The sequence below is a fragment of the Caretta caretta genome, chromosome 1, assembly GCF_965140235.1.
Source record: "Caretta caretta isolate rCarCar2 chromosome 1, rCarCar1.hap1, whole genome shotgun sequence".
NCBI classification, from domain to species: domain Eukaryota; kingdom Metazoa; phylum Chordata; order Testudines; family Cheloniidae; genus Caretta; species Caretta caretta.
The window spans coordinates 258,852,732-258,870,757 of NC_134206.1; the positions used below are offsets into that span (position 1 = coordinate 258,852,732).

Sequence of the window (18,026 nt, forward strand, 5' to 3'; positions counted from 1 at the left end):
TGGCAAAGCATTGTCAGAGACAGCGCAGGCTGGAGTGTTAAGGGGGCACAGTGGTCCCACAGTTCTAAGTTGTCCCCCGGGAATCCCATCACATAGGGTGACCAGATGTCCCAATTTTATTGGGACAGTCCCGATATTTGGGGCTTTTTCTTATATAGGTGCCTTTTACCCCCAAACCCTGTCCCGATTTTTCACACTTGCTATCTGATCACCCTACCGTCACACGATGGCCCCGGGATGTTAGAGCCTTGTGTGCTTATGGTAAGAATAGCTTGTATTCAACTACACAACAGATTTGTTATGCAGTAACAAAAGGCTCTAAGGCCTAATAAATTAAGATAATTTCAAAGGTTTATTGTACGTTCAAAATGACTTCAAGAAAGTACACGCTGCTTCAGGGAAATGCAATGGAAATAAACCCAGAGCAGTTATTACAAGGGCCTATTTGATGTTTAATCACACTTCCTTTCTTTCTCCAGAGGAGTTTTTCATTATAACCACAGTCCCCTTTCTGCTTAAAACCTTCCTCCTGCCCCTTTTGTCCCATGAAAAGTCTCCCCCTCTATTTGTCTGTGGGGGCAGCTTTAGAGAGAGAAGATTAGACGGTTGGTTTCTGAATGGGGGAGGTGGCTCATGAACACAACTATTATTACTCTTAATGACATTAATGTGGTTGAATAGAAACTATTTATTTTCAGCAATGCAAAGAGGTGAGTGTGCCTCCCTAAAGCCCTGTGATTTGCACTGGTGGCTCTGAATGTTTTGCCTTTACGGCTCCTCATTGGTGCAGCCTTTTACCCACGCCACATAAGTCTATGGTTTTGCTAATGTAAGGGTGTGGGCTGTCCTTCCAGATTCCATCTGTGTTCTCCTAGGGCTCCCATCACTGCAGTATGGGAGCACCTCACAGCGCCCCCGGGAGGTAGGGAACTATTCGAAGGACAGTGTTACAGGCCACTCTGCAGGGACCTGGGAGGAAGAAATCAAGAAAGAAGCCCTGGGACAACGCACAGATCAAAGAGCTGAGTGGCCTGAAGACCAGTGGCATGTAGACCAGACACATCCTGCACGTCAGAGCCCAAAGGGCTATGCCAGGCCAAGAAATATGATGACATGAAGTGCCCCTCATTTGTCTTCAGTGCCTGCCACTTGGCGGCACCTATTGTCTTAGCAGCTCGGCTGAGCTGCTGGAGGAGCTGCCTCATGGCAGACTTTTCCCGTGAACGACGCCAGTTCTCTGCCAACGTAAATGGGTGTCAGGGAGCTGGGCCCTGGAACTCTACCGCTTGCAGCTGCACATGACACGACACGTTGCAGGCACAATGGCTACTGGTGGTTAGCCCTGAGTGAGTCTCTTTGCAGGGCCTTTGCATATGTGTCAGCTCTGTTGTGAGAGTGGTGTGGCTCCCAGGAGGAGAAGGCAGAAAGGGTGGGGATTATTTTTATCCACATGTGGTCACCGAGGAGCCTTCAGGCTCTGCTTAAGTGGAGGAGTGACATAGAGCCACTTGCAGGTAACATTTCAGGGGTATTATGCTAAAAACTGCCTAAGGTGCTCCACTCACCAGGCCCACTTCAGGGGAGCACCATGGGGGAGACTTGCAGGAGATGTGATTTGACCTTCAGGGCAAGGGGAGGCTGGGATGTTGCTTAACCCATTATCTGCCAGCTCCTAGGAGGTGGGGGGGGGGGGGAAGGTGTCTTTTGCAATGCCAGCATCCTATGAAGTGCTGGCTACTCAAGCGAGACAGGTGGTAAGTGACAGAGCACTGAAGCCGTTAATATCTCGTTCTCCCTCTACTCATAGCTCATCAGCAGACCTAGCAATTGTGTCCCCTGTGGTGCCCCCACCAACCTCTCTGTGGAGGTGATCACAACCAGAGGGATGCAGCCAGAGGGATGCAGTATGCCACTGAGGGTGGGGTGTGGAGAAGTCCTCCAGGGTCCCCTACTGTGCATGCGTACACACACGCACACCTGACTGGTGAGGGAGCATCAAAAAAGTTCAAAAGTTTGGCTCAGCTTGAATGCTTTGCTGGGAAACAGACCACGGACAGAATGAACTCTGGGGATTGCTCACCCTTTCTATGTGGTCTCTCCATGTCAGGATCGGGATTCCTTGGGCAGGGCGTGTGCGTGCACACTGCCGCAGCCCCTGCAGCACTAAGCCCGGTATAGGGATCAGTCATGAGTTTCAGCCTCAAGGGCAGCCAGGCTGGAACCTTTCACCAGCACTGACCTCCACCCTAGGAGATGGGCCCATGCAAAATCAACACCCCCCCACTGAATGGGGATCAGGGTGAAGCTCTCTGCGAACTGTTTTTGTCCATTTGGAAGTGATGCTGGCAGCCTGGTGAAAAATCCCCCTTCCCCTGCTGTAAGCCATAGGAGGGGGAGGAACAGCGTGGGCGGTGGAAGGAGTTGTGGTTGCCAGATGTGTGAATTGCTGCTGAGCAGAACAAATGCAACCCAGCCACTTTAACCAAAGAGAAGCAGCTCAGGTGAGAGAGCTAGGTCTCTGACCCTTTCCTGTTGCTTTTCTCAGTCCTCATCTGACCCTCTGATTGCTCCCCCTCCACTTCACACCCAGGGCCCTCCTTTGAGGGTCTTTGAAATGACAGAGCCAGCTGACACTGGAATGAAACATAAAACAAGGGGAAAGTGGGCCCACCAGAATGCTGGCCAAGCAGAGTGCAATGCAAAAGAGGGTTCCACCCTCTCCCACCCCAAGAGCTGTCCTGTGCTTGTTTTTAACCCTGCAGGAGAAAAGAATCATGTGACACAACCGAATCGCACACCAGCGCCCAGGGCATTGTCATCACTTAGTGCATAATAATACTGATGCTGCCTCACAATAGGGGGAGGCTGGATTAAAGCATAAGTACCTCAGGCCAATGCCTGCGGCCCAGTTCCTGGAGTCACATGACAGCAGCAGACTCTCAGCTTTCATTAAAAAAAGGTTCTAGCCCTCACAGCTGCAAAGCAAAGCTTGAAAATGTGTAACCAAAGCAGCACTGTCCGCCTGAGTCTGCAGAGAGCCTGAAACAGTCGCTCCACCTCAATGGCTGTTAACTCCAAGACCCACTGCTTAGGGGACAAGGCCAAGGACTCCGTGGGAGGAGCAGAAGGAGTGCTGCAAACCTAGCCCGGCCAAAACGTACACCCCATTGCTGGGTAAGTGGGGGGCGGGGTGTGTGTGTGTGCAGTCTGCTGCTACCCTGCCTCACAGCCACCACTGCTCCATGTAGGGGGTGGGGCCACTGTCATGACTTGCCTGAGGATGTGTATTGCTTTAACACAGCCCCGGGAGGCCCAGTGTAGGTGTCACAACAACCAATACACATGCTGGACTTTTTAAATGACCTACAAGCTGGGCTTGACAGATAGATGACAGGCCCCCGAAAATCGTGATTGACCTGCACGCACACACATACACATGTTTCTGTTGTGGTAGGGTTCCTATCCAGAAGCCCTGGAGATCTGGTCACCTCTGAGACTCTGCCAGCGGAACCCGGGACTCCTAGAGAGCAGTCCGTGTCAGAGTCATTTCACTATGTTTATGGAAACAGGCCAGAGTTAAAGTGGGGACTGTGGGGAGCTCCCCTCCTGAAAGCTGAGGGAGGGCTCCCTAGTTGAGATAAGGGGCACTGCCCCAAAGCTCCCCGTTCCCCTCAGACAGGGTCTGATCCTAAACCCAGTGAGGTCAGTGGAAAGACTCCCAATGACTTCAATAGATCAGGCCCGCAGTGTGGCAAGAGCCCCTCATTTTAGGACAATCTACTTTAACCACTGACAATAGGGAATGAAAAGGGCTCTCAGTCTGCAGTGACGCCCTGGCAGTTTGTGTGGCAAGTGTCTCAGAGGCACAACAAGACAAGCCCATGGGCTGCAAACATGTCACAAGCCTGAGTGCATGTCCTCTGTCCTGCCACTCAAACCTGGGCAAGGGGGAGATCAAAGTGACCCGGGGAGCCATTCACACAGCGCCCCAGCCCCTCCCCTGCCTCCTCCTCAAGTCGTCTCAACGGCAAAGCTGGGCTTGAAAAGGGCAACTGTTTCTGTGGGTAAAAGGTGAGATGTGTCCACCTGGGGATGGGTGATACCAGACTGCGGCTCCGAGCTAGACCCTGCAGTGCTGCTGGAGAGTCTGCCCTTCACCACCTGGCCGTGCTCCAGCCCCCAGCCTCGTAGCACAGGCTCTGTGCTGCTGTCCTGCTGCCCTCTCCCTCCCATGGTGCGCAGGGTCACACTGCTGATGGAGCTGCTCTCTCTGTCTCACCTGCCATGGCCCACCTCCAGCAGCCCAGCCTGGTGCCAGGAGGGGGCGCTCTGCCGCTGGAGGGTCTCGCCTGCTCCCTGCACTTAGCATGGAAAAGAGAAGGAGGCGAGCTGTGTGGTGATTAATTCGCCACAGGCACCAAGTGGGAACGTGCAGGGAGGGACGCTGGGGCTGCTCAGCCTGCTTTTATACCAGCTCTCGGTGCTGCTGGCCAGAGCATTCTTCCCTGCTCCCAGCTGTAAACCTCGCTTGGGTTCGAGCATCTCACAGGGGCGGGGGAAGGGCAGGCTGGGCTGGAGGGAAAACCAGCCACATCACAGCACAGCTGGCTCCCAAGCGGACTGCGCTGAGCAAAGCTCCCCGGCGGGCCTGTCAGTAGAGCCCATTGAATGCCCTGACACGCATACCAGTGCTCCCCTTGGGGCCGACCACGATGCCCAGCTAGGCCAGGGGGCCAGCTGACAGCTGCCTTGGAGTTTGCAACAACGGGCCTGTGGACCGTGTTTGGTGCTCCTCCTCCCCCCCCACTGCATGTGTGGCACGGCTGCAGAAGGTGGTCCCCTTCTGGGACGCTCTCTTTGGTGCTGGGCTCTCTCTCCCTCCCCTCCCTGCTTCTCCCTTGATTTTTTTTTTCCATCTCTTTTTCTTGGGGGTGGGTAGGAAGGGGGAGTAACACGTGGCAAGGAGCTACTGCACAGCTCTCCAACTGGGCTGGGGCTGCAGCCACCATTTCTTCCTCCAGGATAGCCTGTCCTCACGCCTCTGATCTCTCACTTCCCCCACTTTACCTGTTAGATCACAAAGGGGCAGGAAGCAATTAAAGGGACAGTCCTTCGGCAGGCACCTTTGAACACTAACGAATAATAAAACCCACCTGTTATAGAGGGCTTTTCAGTCACCACTCTCAAAGTGCTTTACAAAGGAGACCAGTATCCTTATCTTACAGATAAGGAAACTGAGGCACACACTGACAGCCTGACTTGCACAAGCACCCAGTAAGTCAGCAGCAGAGTCAGGAACAGAACCCGCAACTCTTGAATCCCAGACGAGTGCTTTAACCACTAGGCTACATTGCCACTCTTTCACCACGTTATTCATGTGATCCCTCAAAACAGGGTGAGCCAGATCCTCAGCTCCTGTAAACCAGAACAGTTCCATTGAAGTCAATGCTGTTTACACTAGCTATGAGTTTGGCCTGGAGACCCTGAGGTGAGTCAGTGGCTGGCGAAGCAGCCTTGTCAGTGGGTCAAACAAGCTATTTGAGCCCTGATGCTCTGACAGGCACTAACAAAATACTATGGCTATGCAGCCAGCTGGGCTGTGAGATCCCTTTAAGGCTTGGTATCACTCATTCACCTTGTATATGTGGAGTCATAAAGGAAAATGCCATGGTCCACCTGAGATTAGTACACATCACACTGGCTAGTAAATGGCTGACTCACAGGCCAGCCCTCACTGGTGTGCTGGGCACCTTCCTTCTCAGTCAGTCAGGATGGCCCGTCACTCAGTGCCAGGTGGCCAAGCTAGCTAGGCCATTAATGCAGCTTCCCCTTGTGTGGAATGAAGTGGGGGTGATCAGCGAGGGAGCAAAAGAAAGGGCATTATTTGCTCAAATCACACAAAGGCTGAGCATGTCAGCCCCTCACCCCACCCTACCGAATGGCTCCTGCAGGGGCTACACTGGGGTGCAATAGACATAGCGATTCTAGCAGCATCTCCGCTAATGGCACTGGGATGTGAGCATGCTCTGCGCTTCCTGAGGATCTTCCTGTTTGTTTCGTTCTATTAAGGGTGGGGTAGGAGAGAAAAGCCACAGCGGCTCAGGCAGGACCTGGAGATGTGCAAGGTTCCAGCCTGGAGTCCGGAACTGGCACTGGGACCATGGAGAGAGGGAGGAGGAATGTAATTATATCTGCCCCATCCCATCCCAAATGAGTTAAAAACCAATCAGAGGCTCCTGGCACATGAGGCAGCTGAGACCAGGGTCTTACATAAGACCCAAAGCTGAGCCATCCCCAGGCCTCCACTTTCCCCCACAGATCTCCCCAGCCTGAGCCATCACCTCAACCTGGCTCTCAAACTCCCCCCTCACCCCGCCCCGTAACATTACCGACGTTTGTAAACGTTCATTCAATTACTTCATTTCCCTCCGCTATGGTTCAGACGTCACATCTTCCTGGAAATACCACAGGGAAAGCCCGTTCTTCCTGTGTAGAGCAGCCAACCAGGACCAAGATCAGCAACAGCACAAGAAAAAACATCTGTTCTCTTACAAGCGACTTCCAGCTCCTTCCCCATGTTCAGCTAAAAAGACCCCTCAAACAACTTGTACTTTTCCCTTCGCTAGTAGTTTATTCTCCAATAACTCCTGCACTGTCTTGGAGCTTTGGTAGCTGAGAACATTTTCTATGAAGGATTAGAAATGTCCTACTAATGACAAATCTCACATAGCGCCTTTCATCCATAGATCTCAAAGCCCTTTACAAAGGAGGTTGAGCATCATTATCTCCGTCTGACAGATGGAGAAACAGAGGCACCGAGAGTCACTCAGTGGGTGAGTGACTGCGCCAGGAATAGAAGCCAGGTCTTCTGGCCTCCCAGACCAGTGGGGCCCCTTGCCTTAACCTGACTGGAGACAGAAAGAAATGATCCTATAAGGGAAATCATCTCAAAGTGCAAAAAAAGTTTTAATAAAACTGAAAACATATATACAAAAGTTCTTGGTAGTTTTCTGTAATGTAAAGCACCATTAAGTCCACAGTACTGTGTGTCTCTGCTACCCTGACACCCCACCCAGTAAGCACCAGTGACTCTTGAAACCTGGTTTAGCACCAAGGGGCTGAAGCTGGCCCACAAAACGCACATTCCCCTGCCCCCCAATGCATTTTAAGCACCGACCAGCTGCCCCTTTGGACTGTTTGAGCTGGCCCTCACCCTGCAGAAGTAAACAGTGACATTGGAAAGGGAGGGAGTTCAGAGCTCAGGTCTGGAAGTTATTCAGCATTAGAGATTCCTGCTGCTCTCTGGGGAGACACAGGGACGCCACACACTGTAAATACACAACAGCTGGGTTGGCAGTCTGTGGCTTCTAAAAAGAGAGGGAGAGGAATTCAATTGCTAGTTCCTTCACTCCTAAACCTCACCCCCAGCATGTGGCTCCCTCATGACTCCCCCAAGCCCGACTCTGGAGTCTTTCCACACTCCGCTGGGCCGGGAAAGGGGAATTCCAGTCTCCATGTTCCTCACACATCACACCCTGGCATTCCATCAGACACACGGGGCCCCTGATAGGACCAACCTTCCTTGGAGGGACCCTGCTTTTCATACCAGTTGTGCTAATCCAAGCGGTTATGAGGGTCATGTGGGGAAGGTCCTGAGACTCGATCCTTTCCCCTCAGCTCCTCATCCTGAGGAAATGAGGGGCAGCAATATGAACAAGAGAGAAACTGGCCTGCAGTGCCCTCGAGTTCACCTCTCCTTTTCTTTCCCTCTGATGTCTTTCTGGTGTGAGTTCCATCCTGTGGAAAATGGACCCAGTGACAGCCTGGCATCTCATCTTTAGTGTGTCCTCAGTACACGTAGCGTGGGGTTTGCAAAAGCACTCAGAGCTGATTCTGCTGCTAGTGAAGTCAGTGGCAAAGCTCCCTTTGATGTCAGCGGGAGCAGAGCGAGGTCAGCGCTGAGGGCCGCTGAAAACCCCAGCTGTCACGCACAGGCCGTGGGAGCACAAGCTTTGCCGTGCAGCCCTGCCAACGTGTCTGACCCGACTGCGAGGGATGGGCGTGTATTTCAGTCTCCGTGGCTTCTCCACTGAGATCACCAGCAAAGGAGACAGAGTCAGAGATGGGGACGTTTTTGATGATGTGGACACCTGTTCACTGGGAGCAGGACTGAGATGCCCAACTCACCTTGTACAGGCTACCAAGCAACCACTGGCTATCCCTCTTCCATTGGAGTAGCAGGGAGGTACCGGACAGAAGCTGACCCTGTGCATTAGTAGTAGAAGGTGTTACCTACCACCAGACTCAGCCAGTCCCTCCCCATTGTGTTCTCAAATGGATTGGAGGTGGGATTTTAAAGGAATGATGGTCTCCTAGCAGAGCTGTTCCAGTCATGCCCAGGGGACTGTGGCAGTGGAATCCAGTGGCTGACCACTGGGCTGGATTCTCTTCTCACACCAGCGTGCAGTAGGGGGAATGCTGCTGAAGTCGATAGAGTTACGCTGGTGTAAATCTGGTGGGGGTGGGGGAGCAGGAGCAGGTCTGCTTTCAGCCTCCAGAAAAGGAACAGTCCAAAGCTGGCATGGCTTTGAACCCGACACGAGAGTTGAGACTGGAGAGCACCCCATGGGAGGCTTGGAGGGGAGCTTTGCTGATGGCCGACAGGGTCTCGCTCTCTTTCAACACTTAGGGCTAGATCCACAGCAGGTGTAGCTGGGTGTGACTCTGTTGACTTCAGTGGAGCGACACCGATTTACACCAGCGGAGGATCCGGTCCTCTACGTCCCAGATGAGTGACAGTTTCCACAGCCGGGGACTGTACCATCACTCCCTTGCTTTGTATCAATTCCTGTGTCCCTACTGCCGTGTTAGGCCGTGGGAAGGCTCACATGACCTAGCAAGACTAGTGGTGACCTGAGGCACCTTCTATTCAAGGCGAATGGGGCTATCCTGGAAGCCAATGACACACTTTGAATGAGGATGGCCCTGATTTGGAGAACTGGTGTTTTCTTTCGGGCTCCCTGGTGCCCTCCCACCCCATGACCCTCCCAGGGAACCCCCAGTCCATTTCCTCCCCTGTAGTTTGCAGTGATTGTAGGCAGTGAAAAGAGAGAAGGAGCAAGAGAGAGAAGGACAGACAGGGAGGAGGGTGGTCATTCCAGGCTGGGTTTGATCAAATAGCCGCTGAAGGTGATGTAGATGTCCACATCATCACTGTAGATGGCGTTCTCCCGCTCCCGCTTGTAGAGGCGCACCCAGACCTCATCGTTTTCCCGCAGCTCCAGCATGAGGCTCTGGCTCTGCATGATACTGCGGTCACTGGGCTGGGCATACAGGATGACCTGCTCCTGGTCGTTGTGCATGACGTGCATGTAGGTCTCCTTGAAGTTCCAGGTGTGGACGTTTAGGCTGAAGTAGTAGAGGCCGGCCGTGTAGCAGTAGAACTTGCCTTTGAACATGTCGAAGTGGCCGTAGAGGTTGACGAAGACGGTGTCGAAGATCAGGGCCTGGTAGCCCTCGCTGCTGTGCAGTGCCTTCTTGCGGCCCACCGAGAAAGCGGCATACTGGTGCTTGCAGGGATCCCCCGGGGCACCCATCTGCCCCTTGCTGCCTTTCTGACCCTGGGAGCCCCGCTCGCCTGGTGCCCCCTCTTTTCCCCATTTCCCTGGAATCCCAGGCTCCCCCCGATCTCCTTTGTCTCCTAGGAAACAAAGCAGAGGGATGCACTCCATGAGATGTGAAAGCTGCCAAGCGAGATGTGAAAGCTGCCAAGCACTGGGCTGTCTTGAGGAGGCCAAGGTTGTGGCCAGAAACTAGAGCTGTATACAGAGAACCTGATTCTTCCCTGTGCAGACACCAGCACAGGTAGTCTGTGCCTTCCCTGTTCAGGGGCTGTGGGGACCAGTGCAGCCTCCCACACAGGCTAGGGCACCCCTAACTTGTTACCCTGTTTCACAGGCCTCTTTGGGCCTTTGCAGGAACGTAAACTTCCTTGAGCACCGGTTCCCCCGGCCACCCCCTCCCTGCTCTGTCCCCAGAATGCCCCCACTGCTGGGAGCTGTTCTGGAGGTGGTTCTGAGCACCCCTATGCCTAGCGAGCACAAAGGGGCTGCAGAGCAATGATGAACTGGATCCAAAGAGCAGAATCTCCCATTCGGTGCCAGGACTCACCATGCATGCACATCCTATGCATTAAGCACAGCTGAGATTCAAATGGGGACCCTTGAGGAAGTAGCTGATCTGCACTGGGGAGCCACCCCCATTCCACCCTGAGCTAAGCCAGCAGGAGCTGCCTGGAGCAGGTCTTGGCTGGAAGTCACACTTTGCAAATATGAGTGTTGGGGTGTTCATGCAACCATCCTCCTAGCTGCCTGGGAAGAAAAGTGAATGTTAGGGCTCACGTCATTCCCCTCCTCCCTCTCCCAGATGACATGAGATCCACGGAGATGGCCTCCCATTAGCCTTCCCGGCACAGGACATTAGTGCTGACACTGTGTCTTTGTTAACAGCACGCCCTCTCCTTCTTCCTGGCTGGGGAAAGACCCGCTGCTCCCTCCCTCTGCACTGCAGGACAGCCTGATCCTGAAGTAGGTTCAGACTGGCAAGAGGCAACTGCTGATGCTTCTCCCCCAGTGGCAATAAACAGGAGCCAGTGGAAAGCAGGAGAAGATGTGGCTCCCCTGAATTCAGAGGCTACAGCAGGACGACTGCTGGGTTCAGGGGAAAACCAGCATTCTACAGGCTGATTGCACCTCTCTGGCGACATGAGCCCAAGTCTACACGTACCAGCATGGGCACGTTCCCTTGATAATGACAGACAACTAGACATCCATCAGTCTGGACATCAGGAACTGGATATGCTGGGGCATGCCCTTCAGTCTGGCAACTGGGAGTTTGATGGGTATAACTGATGCACTGGCTATGCTAGCATGTACCAGTTGCCCTTCTGTATGGTGACACTGAAGTCACTGGTAGTCTGTGGGCACTGGTATGCCAGCACAGAACCTTACCTTTCACTAGGGTGAAGCTGGTTCCCAAGCAGACCTTGGGTCCCAGGCACACCGGCTTGGCACTTACCCTTCAGTATGGTGATGTTGATGTACGGACGCACCTCTGGCATTGGGTACAGTGACGAATGGCGTCCGGCAGGGCTGGGGGTGACCTCTGAGGAGCCATGGGAATCCAGTGGGTCGCAGCAGCGTCTGCAGCCATTTGGGAGGGTGGTTGCTTCTTTGGGGTCGGGCTCATCAGCAGGTGCCCCAAATACAAACAGAGGGAGCACAAGGAAGGCCACGCGAGCTCGTAGCTGAATCATTACCATAGTGACCTGGAAGACATGAGCCAGTAAGAGAGAGAGACAGAAGAAGGGGATGACTGAGCCAAGGCAGAGGCCAACACGAAAGGGCAGGGCACTGCACCTCCATTCTCTGTGGCTAAAGCCAGTTCATTTCATCGCGGGAGCAGAGAGGGAAAGAAGGAGATAGAAAGACAGAGTTAGTAACTGTTCTGTAGAGAGCTGCTACTTTGGAATCTAATACATGGCTGTCCCTGGAGGGCTAAGGCTGCAGGCCAAGCCTAGTGGTGTCACGGCTAGGGCATGCCTGACTCCCTGGAGTCCTGGCGCTAAGAGGAGGCCTGTCCTCCAGAACCTACAGCACCAGCACCCACAGTGCAACCAGTGGAACCCAGGGCACCAGTGCCTGGGGATTCAATCTTCAGGCTGCAATAAAAGGAGAAGAGGCAAATCCAGAAGCCCCTGGTGAGGAAAACAAACTCAGGTCTGAGGTTAGCTCTGCGATAAGGGTCGTGACCTTACAACACTAAAAACATCCTGCTTGGGTCATTTTCTCACCTCATACAGCTGGCAAAGCCGAAACCATACCTACTTCTGAGCTGATGCCCTGACATATTGGGGCGCGGGGGGAAAGCACATTACCAGGGTATTTCTGAGCGGTCTGCTGCTATCAGGACGGACAGGAGATCTTGTAGGGGAACGATAAACCTGTTAGCTCATGGGAGCCTCAAATCACCTTAAGAAAAGGAGGACTTGTGGCACCTTAGAGACTAGCCAATTTATTTGAGCATGAGCTTTCGTGAGCTACAGCTCACTTCATCGGATGCATCCGCTGTAGCTCACAAAAGCTTATGCTCAAATAAGTTTTTTAGTCTCTGAGGTGCCACAAGTCCTCCTTTTCTTTTTGCGAATACAGACTAACACGGCTGTTACTCTGAAATCAAATCACTTTCTAACCTTGCGGGAGGGTCCCAGACAAACTTCTTGCGGCTCACTCAGCAATGGGTGTTTTCTTTCATTGGAGCCTTGCCCTAAATCCCCATTAGAGAGCATCTAGCCAGCTCACGCCCCAGTGGGTACTGTTCCATCACGGCCAAGGTCACAAGGTGCGGCCTGGTGACCCGCTCACAGGACTAGAAACCGCATGCTGCTGAGTCCTCTCCACTGACTGAGTCTGTGACCTTGGCCAAGTCACTTCCCCCCTCTCTGGCTCAGCCCCCCGTGGGGGAGTAGCAATATTTACATGGGGGGGGAGCGGCGTTGCAGGCTTAGCTAGCAGTGGCCAGCTTCTGCTCTCAGCGGCACGAAGCCGGGGCAGGCAGCCGAGGGCCACCTCTGGCCCTGCGGTGCTCCCACAGCAGGAGCCTTCCGAGGGGCAGCGCAGAAGGGGCCGCGTGGTTGCTCAGCTCCGCCTGGCCGCGCCTACGCCGGAGCTGGGGGGCGCAAAGGGCCCCGGCGAGCCGCGCTTGCGATCCAACCCGCAGCCCTCGCCCCCGGCTCACCCTGGAGGAGAGGCGACAGGCCGCCGGCGGAAGGGTCCCCGGGCGCTGCGAGCCGCTCACGCCCCGCTGCTGGCCGGGCAGCCTCTGCTGGCGCCGCCCGCCCCGAGTCGCAGGGCGCGGGGAGCTCGCTCGCTCGCTCGCTGCCGCCAAAGGCACCGCAAACCGCTGGCTTCGGCGCAGAGCCGGTCTGCGCCTCCCTCCCCGCCCCCGGCGCGCCCCCTTCTCCCCGCACCGCCGCCTTTAACCCTTGCGTGCGGCTGGGGAAGGTTGGAAAGCGAGGAGACCCCCCCCCTCGCCCCAGCCCCGGGCCCTGCCTTCAAGCCCCCCCGGGGGCAGTGGCAGCAGCTCCCTGCTCGGGTTTGACACGCACAGGGGGTGTCCCTCGGGAGCAGGGGCATTGGGCAAGTCCCCGTCCATCACTTACCCTTCTGGCCGAGACAGTCCCTCCAGGCCTGACCTTTCCCTGCCAGCCCCCTCTGCTCTGCTGCGGCACCGCGGGCCCCGAGCCCTGCACAAACATCCCCCCCGCATGACCCACTCCTCGCTACTGGCCTGCCCATGCATTAGCCCCCCTGCTGCCACTGGGGCAGAGCTGATGCTCACCCCCAGCCCCTACTGGGTGGCTAGGGCAGGCTTTCCCCAGTGTTCCCTCCTCTGCTCCATTTCCTTACAGCGCCTCCTATTGACTGGGGCAGGGATCTGTCTCTTCCCTGTTTTGGTTCCCTCTCTGGCACACGGGTCATGTCCTCTGCCTGAAATCTTGCCCAGAAAGGGCGTCTCCAGCTGGAAACGCTCTGAAACGTGACCTCGCTGGGGAAAGCCCACACCACCAACTCTTCCCCAGCTAGCACTCTCGAGCCAGGTGTGTACATGGCTCTTTGTAGCCAGCCCTGGGCTAGCTCATCATGCCATCTGCAATGGGCCTTACGTGATGGGTCTGGGGCCGAGATGCCATGCTGTTGCAGGGTTCCCTTTACCCTCAATTCCCCATGCAGCTAAGCCAGAGGCCTTCCAGGCTCCTTCTCTAGTCAGACCTGGCTCAGGCCTGCGGCCCCGTTCCTGGGGATGGACAGCCAGGGGTGAGCAAAGCGATTTCCCCCTCCACCTTGTGAGCATAAGTGTCGACTCAGCAGGTTTGCTCCACTCCTGTAATTCCAGAGGGAAGCTGGAGAATGTTTAACAGGCCATGGGAGCCTGAGGAAAGGAAAAGTTTTTCCAATTTGTTTAGTTTGGGAGTCAGAGGCGGTTACAGCCGGCTCGCTTCCCGAGGAGTAGCTGTGGCTTGGCAAGAACCCCAGCACCACTGGTAAAGCAAACGGAAAGTCTGGGGAAATATGTGCAGAGAGCGTGGGGCAAAGGAGGGAGGGGGAGCACTGGAGATGTTATTGCCCTGCCTATTCTACTGGAACCCCCACAAGTGAACGCACATAGACACATGCCCCTTTCGTCCCAGCCGGCAGGGTGGACTCACCAGGGCAGAGGTGCTCTTCAGCAATTCACAACAGTACTCCTGACTTCTAATCCAGGTTCTGCCATGGACCTGCCTGGTCACCTCTCTGTGCCTCAGTTTCCCCATATGTAAAATGGGGATGCTAGGCCAAATTCCCTGCTAATGGAGTTGTGCTAGTTGATAGTGACAGAGATTATGACCCTGAATTAGCTACCTCCCATATCTAGTGGGGAGGCTTAATTAGTTAATTTTTTGTAGAATGCTAAACATTATTATTCTTAGGGTTGGGAGCCTACTGCGGGGTGTGAAAGTGAAGCCACAGCACTGAGTGAATATGAAGGTAGAGCCAGTCTCCGAGTCATCTTGGCCTAGCTCAGGGGTAGGCAACCTATGGCACATGTGCCAAAGGCGGCATGCGAGCTGATTTTCAGTGGCACTCACCGTGCCTGGGTCCTGGCCACCGGGCCGGGGGCTCTGCATTTTAATATAATTTTAAATGAAGCTTCTTAAACATTTTTAAAACCTTATTTACTTTACATACAACAATAGTTTAGTTATATATTATAGACTTACAGAAAGAGGCCTTCTAAAAATGTTTAAATGTATTACTGGCACGCGAAACCTTAAATTAGAGTGAATAAATGAAGACTTGGCACCCTACTTCTGAAAGGTTGCTGACCCCTCGCCTAGCTCAGCTGGGAGCTATTGACTATTTCCAAGTAAGATATTTTCCAGCCCCTTTTGCAGCTCAGCACCTTATCTATGGGAGACATTTTTCCTTGGAGCAGTGGGAGAAGGTTGGCTTCCATCTTCTCTCTACACTCTTGTGAGCTAGCGGAGTGGGTAAAAACATGGTTTACATGGGCTATTTTATCATCTGATCAAGAGCACATGGGGAATCCACAGGGCTTTGCGCATGCGCACACATATGCTTTCTCTCTGCCTTGAAGCCAACCCAGGAAAGCTCTTGCCAGATTGGATTCCAGTACTCTCTGCTGAAGTGCAGCTGCTCCCCCGCCCCCCACTGGACAAAACCTGGAGGGTGAAAGAAATGAGCTTCCCCACTGTCCCCTTCATTACATTGTCCCTCCCCACCCATCACATGCACGACTCCTAACCTATCTACAGAGACTGACCCCTGCCCTGTCTCCCCGCCACCCATCCCCTGCAAGTGTCCCCTAACCCAATCGAGAAGGACTACTGTCCCCTCCCCTGCACTGACTCCTTCCTGGCCTAATCACAGGAGCTCCTCCAACCCCCTGCAGTCCAAGCACCGCACGGACAAACACACGCTTCCTTGCATCATCCACAGTCACTGAGCAGAGCTGGCTCTTTCTCTAGGCTAGAGGCATTATGCATATCTGGAGGAAGGCAAATAGCCCCTTCCCACTTCTTCCCAGCCACTTATCCTTTATCATTAAGTAGCTTTTCTATTTCCACCCCTTCCCACTCTCCAGGTGCTTTGCCTTGCAAGTGGAAGACAGGGAACCCCTTACCTCTGAACCCCTTAAGAGAGGTCCTGCACTGAGCTACGTGTATCCTCAGCTGCTCCTTGTTAGCACTGCAAGAGGAGCCCCTGAGAGGAGGCCCAGCTGATTGAAACCAGCTGCTGGCCAAGGACTCTTATGTAATTACTCTTTTCCATCCTCCCTTGGAGGAGGGTCTGGTCCTTTGTGAGTCCCTCCCTCATGCTGTGGACTGTACCAGGCTAAGCAATCTCCCGCCTTTCTCTCCTCCTCCCCCCCACCCCGCCCCCATTGTTCAACTCAACAGCTGATTCCCCTTTTAGAGCAGGGCCTACTCCTTAGAAGCAGAGCCAGCTCTGTCCTGGAAAGGAGTGAGTGCTTTCTAATAGTCAGCGCAGGGAGTTGTTAATCCTCTGTTATCTTCCCAGCCCTGCCACTAACTCACTGTGTTACAGGCAAGTCACTTAGGCTCTCCTGGCCTTAGTGAAATGGGCCAATAGGCCAAGATATTGAAAAATGACCAGTCATTTTAGGTACCTGAATATTTAGGTACCCAAAAGACACCATAAAGGGGCCTGATTGTCAGGAAGTGCTGAGCTCCTGCCCTCTGACAGCCAGGCCCCTTTAAGGCAGCTCAGGTTGGGCCCCCAGAATTACTAGTCACATCTGATCATCTCAGCCCTAATTCTTACCTTGCAGGGATGTTATGAGGCTAAATTACTTCATGTTAGTAGACCCTCCGAGGCCTGTGTTTTATGCACCCAGTGCAGTGCCATCCACAGCTCTGCCGGAGGATGAATTAAGGCTAGATGGAGCCTGAAATGACAGCGAAGGAGAGCCCCAGACTGGTCCATGTCCTAGGGAGGGCAGCTGCAGGATTTTAGGGCGCCTTTGGAAAATGTAAAGCACTGCCTGCGTCCAGGTTTGCTTCTGCTTTCGTCTGTTCTTCCTGTGCAGCAGCTCAGCGCGAACGCACTTGCTTCGTGGTGCACAGGCGGTGACGTTGCACCCCTGCATCTGCCCCATTTGCAGGGCCTTTCGCCCAGGCCCCCCCAGCAAGGAGCACATTAAAGTCACCTAAATGAGAGGGGTCTCACAGATAGCTGGAGTGCAGGGCTGGTTTGGGTTGCCATCTAAGCCGTTTGCTCAGTCCTGGCTCTTCACACAGGGGTCCCATTTGCTCACATGACCCACTCTCCTCCCACTCGCCTCATGCCCAGCCCCAAAGCCATGCCCAGACCCACAGTCAGCTGCCCTGCACAATTCCACATTTTCAGAGTGGAGGAGACTGTGCCCCTCCCAGCACAGGGCGCCTCCAGGTGGGGAGACCCCACTTCTGCAGGACAGAACTACCCACCTCCCACCCTGAGGAAATATTCTGCTTGCTTTGTGTTGGCCAGCACGTGTGGTAGTGTTACCTTGGCCACCGCTAGGAACTGTCTGCAAGGGAGTAATGGGAATCTCATGGTTTGGGCCTTGCTCACCCCTACTCCTGCCCCCTCAAATCTGCCTTGACAGCTGTGCTGGGAACTGGGCAGCCCTGATATTGCAGGGGGGGCAGGTGTAGCGGGATAGGGGCCAATGTGAGCAAATAGCTCCCCCTGCAGGAGAAACGGGGAGCAGCACTTACAGGCATGATTAGATTTTCTCTCTGCTTCAAGCCTTGTCCACACTGGCATGTTCTGGGCCCGGTTGTGAGCAGGAAGTGCAGCTGCCTGTCTTGGCAACGCTGTAAGTCTTCTTCGCATGGGGCTCAGCCCAAATCCCACTATGGTCAGTGGAAAGACTACCATTTATTGCAGTGAGTGTCGGATGAAGCCATGGTGCCCAAGCAGTTTAGCCCTGCCTACCGCAGGCCTTAAAAACATGGGTGCAGCTGTACCTATGGCCGACAACAGGCACAGAATGTGCTAGGCAAGGTGTCTTCCTGTACTACAGCCCCTTGCTCCTCACTTAACTGGAGATGCTGATATAACACCATTTGCAGGGAACAGGATGTGTTGCAAGCGTGTTTCTAAATGCCTGCCTAGGCACCATACATGAGTTAGCATGCACATATATGCTTTGAGCAGGATGTTGAACTAGATGACCTCCTGAAGTCCCTTCCAACCCTGCTATTCTATGATTCTATGATATGTTTTTACATGTATGCATCTGTGTGTATATTTTTAGGGTTGCATTTGTGTCCCACAGGGGGAGTGTATACTTATTAGATGGTACCTGTTACGCTGAGCGTGCATGTGTTTAGATGGGCGCTGCGTCTGTGTTTCTGTGCCGGGGGTTTTGTGTGTCTGGGTGTGAGATCTGTGCAAGGT

The 18,026-nt window shown here is 54.0% G+C and overlaps 1 protein-coding gene across 4 annotated transcripts; it reads right to left on the reverse strand.

Annotated features, from left to right (window-relative positions):
- Positions 1-6,947: 6,947 nt before the first annotated feature.
- On the reverse strand, positions 6,948-15,916 carry C1QTNF6 (C1q and TNF related 6). Of its 4 annotated transcripts, none has more exons than XM_048833373.2 (3): positions 15,742-15,916; positions 11,077-11,326; positions 6,948-9,700 (listed from the first exon to the last, which is right to left on the reverse strand). In XM_048833373.2, exons 2-3 carry the CDS (start codon positions 11,318-11,320, stop codon positions 9,153-9,155), a joined length of 792 nt encoding a protein of 263 aa, XP_048689330.1. In that variant the 5' UTR covers positions 11,321-11,326; positions 15,742-15,916; the 3' UTR covers positions 6,948-9,152. The 4 variants fall into 4 exon arrangements, with proteins under 4 accessions (XP_048689330.1, XP_048689339.2, XP_074979792.1 ...); XM_048833382.2 differs by lacking the exon at positions 15,742-15,916 and adding an exon at positions 13,724-14,735; XM_075123691.1 differs by lacking the exon at positions 15,742-15,916 and adding an exon at positions 12,796-12,907.
- Positions 15,917-18,026: the final 2,110 nt, after the last annotated feature.